At 35.8% G+C, this 10,880-nt stretch overlaps 1 protein-coding gene across 1 annotated transcript; it reads right to left on the bottom strand.

Annotated features, from left to right (window-relative positions):
* Positions 1-3,907: 3,907 nt before the first annotated feature.
* Positions 3,908-9,615, bottom strand: LOC149545862 (uncharacterized). The gene is given in 6 exon segments (XM_089790858.1): positions 3,908-4,489; positions 4,701-7,127; positions 7,241-7,495; positions 7,594-8,643; positions 8,645-8,690; positions 8,799-9,615. Coding segments are annotated over 6 exon segments (4,797 nt in total). The 5' UTR covers positions 9,341-9,615; the 3' UTR covers positions 3,908-4,012.
* Positions 9,616-10,880: the final 1,265 nt, after the last annotated feature.

The following is a 10,880-nucleotide window of genomic DNA, read 5'->3' as shown; positions in this document are numbered from 1 at the left end:
TCCATTTGTCACAACTGATGCAGAAGAATATCAAGAGCTAGTGAAGGATGATGAAGAAATAAAAGAGAATGAAGCTGAAGAGAAAGCTAGGCAAGAAGAAGAAGACATTGACCTAGTCAAGATAGTTGCGGCTGTCATAGCTTCACTTCCTCACTCTCCAACAAAACTTACAACATCATTAAGCACAAAGATAGCTTTAGTAGATTTGGTTGTGACAACCATTGATACATCGAATGTCCAATCACTCCTTGCTACCTCTTGGCTTAGCACATCACAGATAGAAGTCTTTACCACTTCATCCATCGAGCTATAGCATCCTTCAGTTACCGAGCTAGTCTCAGCAATGGATATAGAGTGTTCCACAATTTCAAGTTCTTTCATAGTAAGTGCAATTTTGGACTCTTCAATTTTGACTACCTCAGTTGTACATACTTTAGTAAGTGCTTCAGTTGTAAATACTTCTGTCAGTACCTCACTTGTAAATGCTTCAGTTTTTAGAAGTTTGGTAAATACATCAGTTTTGGATTTTGTAAGTATTCTAGTCAGTATTCCTCCAGTAGGCACTATACAAGCTTTCACTGCCAGTCCTACTATTTCCACTATTGTTTCTATTCAAAAATCTAAAGCATTAACTACAAAGTCAATTCAATCAAGATTTCTGTTCAATGGAAAGGAAATAGATGAAGATATAGATCTGGATAAGGAAATTGAAATTTGGAAATTGGACTTTGATAATGCCACTACAGATCAAATGTAATTAGCTTGTCAACTCCTCCATAAGAAAGAAAAACAAAAGAAACTTAGAGAAGAAAGAGATAGAGAATACAACATTATTGAGGATGCAAAGAATATTTTGACAAAAGTCATAGGTGTTGAAGTTGATTCTTCTCAACACATTTTGTTGCAATTAAAAGAGGTAGTCAGCAAATTCAATGAAGATTCCAGTGGCCAAGATAAGTTAATTGAGAAAGCAGGAAAGAAGTTTGATAATAAAGTGCTTCAGCACATTGCTTAGCAAATAGCTATTCAGTAGGTAGAGCTTTCTTCAATTTTGCCAAATCTTGAAACTTCTTACAAAAATGTAACATCTCTTTTCACAAAGTTATGTGATGTTACTGAGCATACCAAGGAAATAAAGAGAAAATTAGATAAAATTGATGAAGATTTGATGGCTAGTGCAAAGCAATTGCAGCTTGACCCTAGTTCAAGCTCTACACATCATATGAAGATCAAATTCTTATTAGATATGCAGGAAAAATTATTGAGAGAGGAAGCAAGGATCTAGTCTACATTCATAGACATTCAGAACATGATCCTTCCCATCATGGATACAATACATAACATCATTGCCTATTCCAAAACATTGATCCATGACAATCATTTCTCAATTATAGATCACATGATTGAGTTCTCTGTAGAAGTACAAGTTACTCTCCAAACCTGCAAAGTTTTGCAAGATAACTAGGATAAGGCCTTAACTCTCATTCTTAAAGTACATTTTGAATTTCTCTCACATTTTGGTGTCTCCATAGAAGTAGATTCTATATAAATCTTTGGCATTATTGTCAAAAAGGTGGAGAGATATTTGTAAATATCATGAGAGAAAGATACCATACCATGAGGTATATGCAGTATGTCAATATGCTTGACTCGATATGTACATTGTATGGGGTAGACATATGCAACGAAAATGTATATATAATGAATTAGAAAGACAAATTTTGAAAAATCTCAAAAATTCTACATGCCATACCAAGCTAAGTATCATACTATGTTGTACATAAGTTTTGGCTGATAAGTGTTTTTGTCACTAATGCCAAAAGGGGAGATTGTTGATATTAAGTCAAGTTTGTTATTAGTGACAACACTTATTCAAATTCCAATTCAGATCGAGTAGTTCAGTGTTCGTTGAGCGTTGTAGTTTCTACTGAGTTAATAGCTTAAGTTAAGTGAAGCCAGTGTTAACCGAGTTGAATGTTGAATAGTGTCTACCAAGCATAGTTGTGGTAAATAGGGAATGCAATTTATACCAAGTTACACAGTATCTACCGAGTCACCAATGTATACAAAGTTCAAAACTACGTTGAAGTGATTAGTATGGATCAAACCTCTACTTCTATCAAGTGCATGACGATGCCAAGTAATAATAGTGGTCACCGTGTATCAGAAATTCACCAAGTCAATTTCAGAACCCAAGTATCTACATTTGGACCGACTTTGCAATATTGGTGTTAACTTGTATAATGGTCAAATTTGTAATAATGTGAATTGGATTGATATATATGTAATGTATTGTATCATATCCAAGTGTGTGGTAATGTAATGAAATAAGAAAATGTGAATGAAATGCAAGCATGCGAATGTGAATCAGTAGCAGAACAAAGTGTATTGGAAGGACATATCAGGAGCAACAGAGTTACATCTATCACATAGAGGTGATCAATACATCAAGGATCTCAATTAGCAATTTAGTTGTAAGTCAGAGATCTACTGTTTCATCCTAACCTAAATTCTAGTTCGTCCCTAGTTCTTGTGGCTCCACCTCGTATTGCTCCTCTTGTCTCTAGTGGCTCCAAGTGGTCCTTCCCTCGCCTGGATTTGGTAATTCCACCATTACAGACAGAGGACAAAGACAAAGAAAGTTGTTGATGAAGATGTTGCTAATAGTTGCATTGTTCCTAGTCCACCTGCCAATCCCAAGGATTCCTGGGGTTATAATGATCATGATGATCCAGCCATGAACCCCTGCCACTCCAGCTAACACTGCTTTTGTGGCTTGAGGGAGCTACTTATATATTTTTTTGGTGAATAGTTGTTGTTTCCAACTTCTATTGTGTGAACTTTCATAAGATGATCTTGTATCCCCCGACCCCTTTTTGTAAATTTGTAACAAGTAAAATAGTTTATTAATAGAAAGGGATTATTCATAAAATAAAATTAAAAGAGTTGATGGAAGCATCGTGCTCAATAAAAGTTTGATTTAATTTTTGGGCAGTCCATTATAATGTTTTCATAGATTCGCTCTTAACTCACTGCATGTTGGATATTATTATAAATAATTATCTATTTAGCTTCAATTGTTCAGTAAAGGTGAAGTTTCAGCACTGTCATGTAGTTTATATTCTTAATTTTGCTGCAGATAGAATATTGACATTCTGAATCATTACAAATCAAAAGTTTTCCTTAATAGAATAGATGCAAGAAGCATCGTGTCAAATGAAGACTTGGTGCTTGTCTTTTTAAAATTTGATGTGATTTAATATGGTTGGGAAGTCAATTTTAATGTCCTTATAGTTGTGCTCATAACCTTGATTGTGTGTTGGATATTAGTAGAAAGAATTAGTTATTTAACTCTGAGTTTCCTATATGTATAGTAGACGTAAGTTTAGCAGTTTTACATAGTGGAATGCTTTTACTTTTATTCTTAATTTTACCGCAGATATATACTGACATCCGCAATCGATCAAAACTTAAAAGTTTTTTTTCTTAAAAAATTATTGGGTTTGAGCCTGCAAATACCATTCCAGATCCGAAAGAAATCAATATATACATTTGCATATATTATGTTTGGCATTAACTAAATTTCTGCACCATTTTTAATGGTTTAATTTTAAAACTTGCCATCTGAAATAGAAAAGAATTAATTAGCTTTATTTTCCATTATTTGTATTATTCATTTTATGACTGAGATAGCAGATCTTTGGGAAAGGCACCCTCAGAAGACAAGAAGCTGCACGGATACCAGAAAAAGGGCATGCTCAAAACAATGGTGCATCTTTGCTACCTTTAATAGAAAATGCCAAGAGACCAAAAACGTTTCAGGTTTTGTGTTTTCCATTAATTTAAATCCTGTCTTTCATCAGTATTTATTCTTAATCCCTCCCATACATAATCAAGTTCTTCCCAGTTAAAAATAATCAATCAATAATATTCATGTCCTATTCAAATTAAACCATCAACAGAATCAACTCCACTAGAGTAGTGTGAGTGCCAAGACTACGTGAGTTGTACTTTATTTCTGGTACAACTCATCAACAATTTTATGTAGAACTTTCAAAACTTTATGTTCTTCGCCTCTCATCACAGGCATCGTCACACTTTTGATTGTTACATTTTCTGAGAAACAAAGACAATCAAAGGGAAAACAATCACCCTTATTAACAATATACCTGTGTATGTCATCTTGGTTGCTAGTGACCGAGGTAATTATCCATTCCCCTTGGCGCACCTCATATTTCAGCCAAGGATTATCATATTCCCTAATGATCTCGTTTATCGTCCTTGCTGCCGTACGACTATTGATCACAACCACCGCGCAGAAGACGATAGCGGCCACCACGTGTCTACCGAGGTGTTCGCAAATTTTCTGTACACCATTTTGTATGACTGATTTGGCAAAAAAGAAGTCGCAAAAGATATTTGCATTGAGAATTGACGCCGCTCCATCTACTGCTCTCCCAAGCAATTTAATAAACTGTGAAGGTAGCTTCTGCGTGACATTAAAAAGGACTCTGGATAGATTAACACCATATTCTCTTCGTTTACTACAGAATATTTCGAATAGAAATCTACTTTAAGCCTACGACAACATGGGAAAACCAAAGGTGAAATAAAAGCAAGGACCAGTTAAAAAAAGCAGAGATGTACTAGAAGCCTTTCCTTAAAAGGACCAGGAAAAAAATGAGTGTAGAAATCAAAACCTTCATCTTGAGAGTATAATTCCAAATTGTTTCGTTCCTGCAATATACGAACTGCACTGTTTCCGATAACTTAAACCTTTCCATATCTGGTATTTTCTCCAGTTTCGGGCAGTCGTAAACGTTGAATTGTACAGGTTTCCAAAATATTCCATTTATACTAATCAAATTTTCACAACCTTTCACTTTAATCAGCGTGAAAAAGTTCGAACTTGAACTGCGTCCGACAAAATGTAACTCTTCAAGCTCCTCACATTTATCAATCTTCAGCTCTGCACATTCTGTAATGTTCAACTGGACTAGCTTTGTGAGATCAGATACCCCACCTAAAACATGATCAGTTATTCCGCTCACACTTTTCAGATCGTGAATCTTATATTCTTTCAGGTCGTGCCTCTTAGATTTATTAAGTTCATCAGTCATCAACCCCGCAAGCTCGCATTCACTAATTATAATTTTTTTTGCATAGTTCAGCCGAATAAGACTCAACTCCTCTAGCTTTCTACATCCAACAATGTCAAACTTTGCTAGCATTGTAAGATCAGATGCTGTGATACTTTTCAGTTTACCACAACCATGAATGCTAATTTCTCTTAGGCAGCTAAGTCCAACAAGACATAACTCCTCAACCTCTTTACATCCAACGATCTCCAAGTTCATTAGGCTTGCAAGATCAGATGCTCCTGTCAAAATTTTGAGACGCCCAAAGTTATGAATAATAATGTTTTCTGCAGATTTAAGTCCAACAAGACATAACTCCTCAACCTCTCCACATCCAACGATCTCCAAATTCATTAGGCTTGCAAGATTAGATACTCCTGTCAAACTTTTAAGATGCCCACAGTTATGGATAATGATATTCTCTGCAGATATAAGTCCAGCAAGAAATAACTCCTCAACCTCTCCACATCCAACGATCTCCAAGTTCATTAGGCTTGCAAGATCAGATACTCCTGTCAAACTTTTGAGATGCCCACAGTTATGAATAAGGATGGTTTTCACAGATATAAGTCCAGCAAGACATAACTCCTCAACCGCTCCACATCCAACAATCTCCAAGTTCATTAGGCTTGCAAGATCAGATACTCCTGTCAATCTTCTGAGATGCCCACAGTTATGAATAATGATGTTTTCTGCAGATATAAGTCCAGCAAGACATAACTCCTCAACCTCTCCACATCCAATGATCTCCAAGTTCACTAGGCATGCAAGATCAGATACTCCTGTTAAACTTTCGAGAGAACAAAAGTTATGAATGATGATGTTTTCTGCACATATAAGTCCAGCAAGACATAACTCTGTAACCTTTCGACATCCAATGATCTTCAAGTTTCTTAGGCTTGCAAGTTCAGATACTCCTGTCAAACTTTTGAGATGCTCACAGTTATCAATAATGATGTTTTCTATAGATGTAAGTCCAATGAAACATAACTCCTCAACCTCTTCACATCCAACTATCTCCAAGTTTACTAGGCTTGCAAGAACAGATACTCCTGTCAAACTTTTGAGACACCAAAAGTTATGAATGATGATGTTTTCTGCATATATAAGTCCAGCAAGACATAACTCTTCAACCTCTCCACATCCAATGATCTTCAAGTTTCTTAGGCTTGCAAGTTCAGATACTCCAGTCAAACTTTTGAGACGCTCACAGTTATGAATAATGATGTTTTCTACAGATGTAAGTCCAACCAGACATAACTCCTCAACCTCTCCACATCCAATGATCTCCAAGTTCACTAGGCTTGCAAGAACAGATACTCCTGTCAAACTTTTGAGATGCCAAAAGTTATTAATGATGATGTTTTCTGCACAAGTAAGCCCAGCAAGACATAACTCTTCAACCTCTCCACATCCAACGATCTTCAAGCTTCTTAGGCTTGCAAGTTCAGATACTCCTATCAAACTTTTGAGATGCTCACAGTTATCAATAATGATGTTTTCTACAGATGTAAGTCCAACCAGACATAACTCCTCAACCTCTCCACATCCAATGATCTCCAAGTTCACTAGGGTTGCAAGAACAGATACTCCTGTCAAACTTTTGAGATGCCAAAAGTTATGGATGATGATGTTTTCTGCACATATAAGTCCAGCAAGACATAACTCTTCAACTTCTCCACATCCAACGATCTTCAAGTTTCTTAGGCTTGCAAGTTCAGATACTCCTGTTAAACTTATGAGACGCTCACAGTTATGAATAATGATGTTTTCTACAGCTGTAAGTCCAACCAGACATAACTCCTCAACCTCTTCACATCCAACGATCTCCAAATTCACTAGGCTTGCAAGAACAGATACTCCTGTCAAAGTTTTCAGACCCCGACAGTTATGAATTACAAGTTCTTCCAGACGGGGCAGAAGGCCCAAGCATAACTCCTCCAACATTAAGCTGTTATAGATCCTCAGCTCTCTTAGCGCCAAGGGCTCCTACAGAACAACATAGTTTTTACTCAGAATTCCCTTTTTAAATAAAATTATTAAAATATTATTGTAAAATGGCAGCAAGATATTATATTATAAATTCAATCGATTACAGATACCTGTTTATAATTCGGCAACACTTTTTCTAATTTGCCCTTTCTGATAATCAAAGCCTGCAAGTTTTGAAGAGGAATCCAGGGAGGGATGTTTGTGAGTCCATGACACTCAAGCCATAATAGAGCGGTGGACGGCTCAAGTGTATTTTCTGATTCCCCAAGGAAGTATTTAATATACCGAGCCAAGGGCTGATCCATAAAAGAATGCAAATATCTAAACTTGGGTTGTCTGAGAATGTTTTCAAATCCCTTTGCTTCCTGCATTCACCGAAGCAGATGAGATTATTATTGAAGTAAATCTTAAGATTTCGAATATCACACTAGAAAGGCAGTAATCTAGAGGAAGGAGTATATACCAAAGATTGGAGATGTTGAGAACGCCACAGCCGACGAGGATGATTCAGTTCATCTGCCATCTGCCGTCCCAAGTCCCGCAAGTGATCATGCATTCTCAATACACCCATTTCTTCTCCCTCTTCTACCTCCTCGACTAGACATTTATCTTTGAGTCTTCGCAGTGCATGTTGCGCGCTCCATCCTGACGCCTCCCACACTTTGATGGCGTCTTTGGCGAATTCTCCTATGAAAAAACATGCAACATCCATGAAAATTTGTTTTTCATCACTGTCCAACGTGTCAATGCTGATTCTTAATCTCTTCTCTATGTCTTGAGGCACCGTCTTTTTAAATTTCTCCAATTCTAACTTCCAAAACTTATGATCTGTGCCGTGAACGTGACCGCCCAGAACCTGAAGAGACAACGGTAAGCCGCCACACAAATCAACGAAGAGGTCAACCAGCTTCTCGTATCCACTGGAAGGATAGGACCCGCTAAGAGCGTGTAAACAAAACAGCTGTTTCCCCTCACTCTCATTGATTCCTTCTAGATTATAACTAATTCTAATCCCTGCGTTTGTTAGCAGTCCTGCATCACGAGTTGTAACAATTACTAGACTATGGACAAATTTATTCAGCATATCCGAAATCAAGAGGGCATCTAACTGTTCCAGGTGATCAATATCATCTAGAACGAGTATGAAACTCAACTGCCGTTTTCTTCTTATGCAGCCCTGAATATGACTTTTTCCTTCTTCTATACATTGGAAGTTGAGATTTTCTTGGTGGTAGAGATCTTTCAGGAGTTTCATTTGCAATGAAGGAAAGCCCTTATTGGCATAGGCTTCCCTCACATCAAAAAGAAAACAGGTTTTAGTATATTGTGATTGCTTTCTATTGAACAACTCTTTGGCCAGAGTTGTTTTGCCGACCCCACCCATTCCAAAAATGCCGACTATCAGACCCTTTTCTTTTCCGCTTTCCTTTGTCTCGCACTGCCTATCAAAATCTGTTACAACCCTGTCCAGCCCCACTGGGTATTTCGCAACATGTAGAAGTTCTTTCCTTTGAAACTTCTTTTCTCACGGCTGACACTATACTTTGGTAATCACTGACGCTTTACAAAAGAAAGAGGGATTTTAAAGAGAAGAAAATTGGACAGCCTAAAAAGAAAAAATAAAACATTGTACATTGACCAAGCAGAATGGGAACCCAGAGATTGTACCTGCAATCGCCTCTGATTTCGTATCCTGTGAGAAATGAAACATAATGGAGGACTTCCTTCCACTCCGGAAGCTTTTCTATATATCTCTTCTTCTCTTCATAGTTTGTAAACGCCTCAGCATATAGTCCGCTTTCGACGTGACGAAGAGCAGAAGGCTCGACTCCGTAAAATACCGGAATGATCTTAGCACTACTTTGTGACATGAGAACTAGCTCCGCCAAACACCACGGGGACTCCGCATAATGTTTGGAGAAGATGGCTATGTGAACTGATGCAGAAAGGATGGCACCTTCAATAGTTGAAGGAAATGAGTCCCCGAGTTCTTTCTCTTCGGAATCAAGAAATGCATCTATTCCCAACTCAGCAAGCGATTTGTAAAGCGAAAGGGCAAGAGTTTGTTTGACATCAGGGCCCCTGTGGTTGATGAAAACATCAAACAATCTTGAAGACTCGTCTATTTTCCTCCGTTTGCCCGGAGGTTCAATTCCAGAGAAGGCATCTTTGTCGTCTTTTATACGCTGAGACGCGGACGAGGATGCCATTGTCTAATGTTAAACACAAATAACGAATATGGATTGTTGTTGCAGTGCAGGGCTTCGGGAAAGGGAATTTGGATAGTCAGAGGGGTTCATCTTGAAACTGTAAATGTTGGAAGGCGAACATGTTCCGGGATCAAACGTTCTTTCCCAGTCACTTCCGAGAAAACCAAGAAAAATGAAAAGAAATTTCGATCCCGTTTAACAAGTCAATGTCTGAATTTTTTGTTCCTGCCGTTGGCAGGATACTAACGCATCGGTCAGATGTAAATAAATGCCAACTACTTTTTCCATCCTACCAATGGCAGATAAATATTTTTTTTTGCCCATACAGAAATTTGTAATGTTGACATATTTTCTATGATTTTAACATATGACAAAAAGCTAATTATCTTTATTGGGATTGGTGGGGAGTAAAAATAGTAGAAGGAAAAATTAATTTTCATTACATATTAATATAGAATTTTCAACACTTTTCAAATACATTGGTTTATAAGAATTACAACCTTATCTTTTCCTTATCTTTTTCACATTTGTCACATTTGTGACAAGTAAATTAACTTTTTAAAAAACAATTATTTTTATCCTCCACCTCACAAATAATGTCTAATCAATAATAATTATTACTATTTATTTTTATTACCAAGTTTTAAAATCAAATATGTCTAATCAATAACAATTATTACTATTTATTTTCATTACCAAGTTTTTTAATCAAATATAGAGTTTAGTATTTCAATTTGTAATATTTTAAAAACTTTGATTTTTTAATAAAAGTACTTGAATTATTGCTATCATTTTACTTTTATAAATTAAAAAATATTAAACAACATTCTTTTTTAATTATATTTTATAATAGTGTTTGTAATATGTATAATTGATAAGTGTTACAATTTAAAAATTATATCATTTATTATTATTATTTTTTATTTAAAAAATTTATCATTTAGCTTAAATATATATTTTAATATTAAATTAATACTTATATTTTACATCAAAAAACATAGTGAAGGAAATAACCACAAAAAAAAAAAGATATTTCAATTCTAAAAGATGTATAAATTATTATTAAGTTTTCCTAACCTATGTACTAAAATTAAATAGTTATATGTTATTTCTTATTTATTATATTATATTTATTCACTAACATTAATTTATATGTATTACATCTATATATTATTTACAAATGTACATATTAAATTATATACATATTATTTCATAATTAAAAATTACTTTATTCTATGAAAACATATCAGCCATCTATCAGATGACAAGTGCAATTCTAAGCAAAAATCAATGCATTCACAATCCTAATTTACAACTATTTAACCTTATTCTCACTCACCTACACCTCTACTACACCTCTATAATGACAGGAACTATGACGCATTGCGTCTCTTGTTTAAGTAACGAATCTGACGCCACTTTTAGAAGTGAAATAAATTGTAATGTATTTACGCTTCCCGACAAGCAGGGACACATCCTCCTATGTGTGTCAGAGTTAATGTGCCTCTGAAGTAACGTAGAAGTGCTTTGGATTCCCATT

The sequence above is a fragment of the Cupressus sempervirens genome, chromosome 7 (assembly GCF_028749045.1).
Source record: "Cupressus sempervirens isolate cs-2001-9-10 chromosome 7, ASM2874904v1, whole genome shotgun sequence".
Taxonomy (NCBI): Eukaryota; Viridiplantae; Streptophyta; class Pinopsida; order Cupressales; family Cupressaceae; genus Cupressus; species Cupressus sempervirens.
Note: the sequence above shows the minus strand (reverse complement) of the source record. Positions and strands in the feature narration are given on the sequence as shown.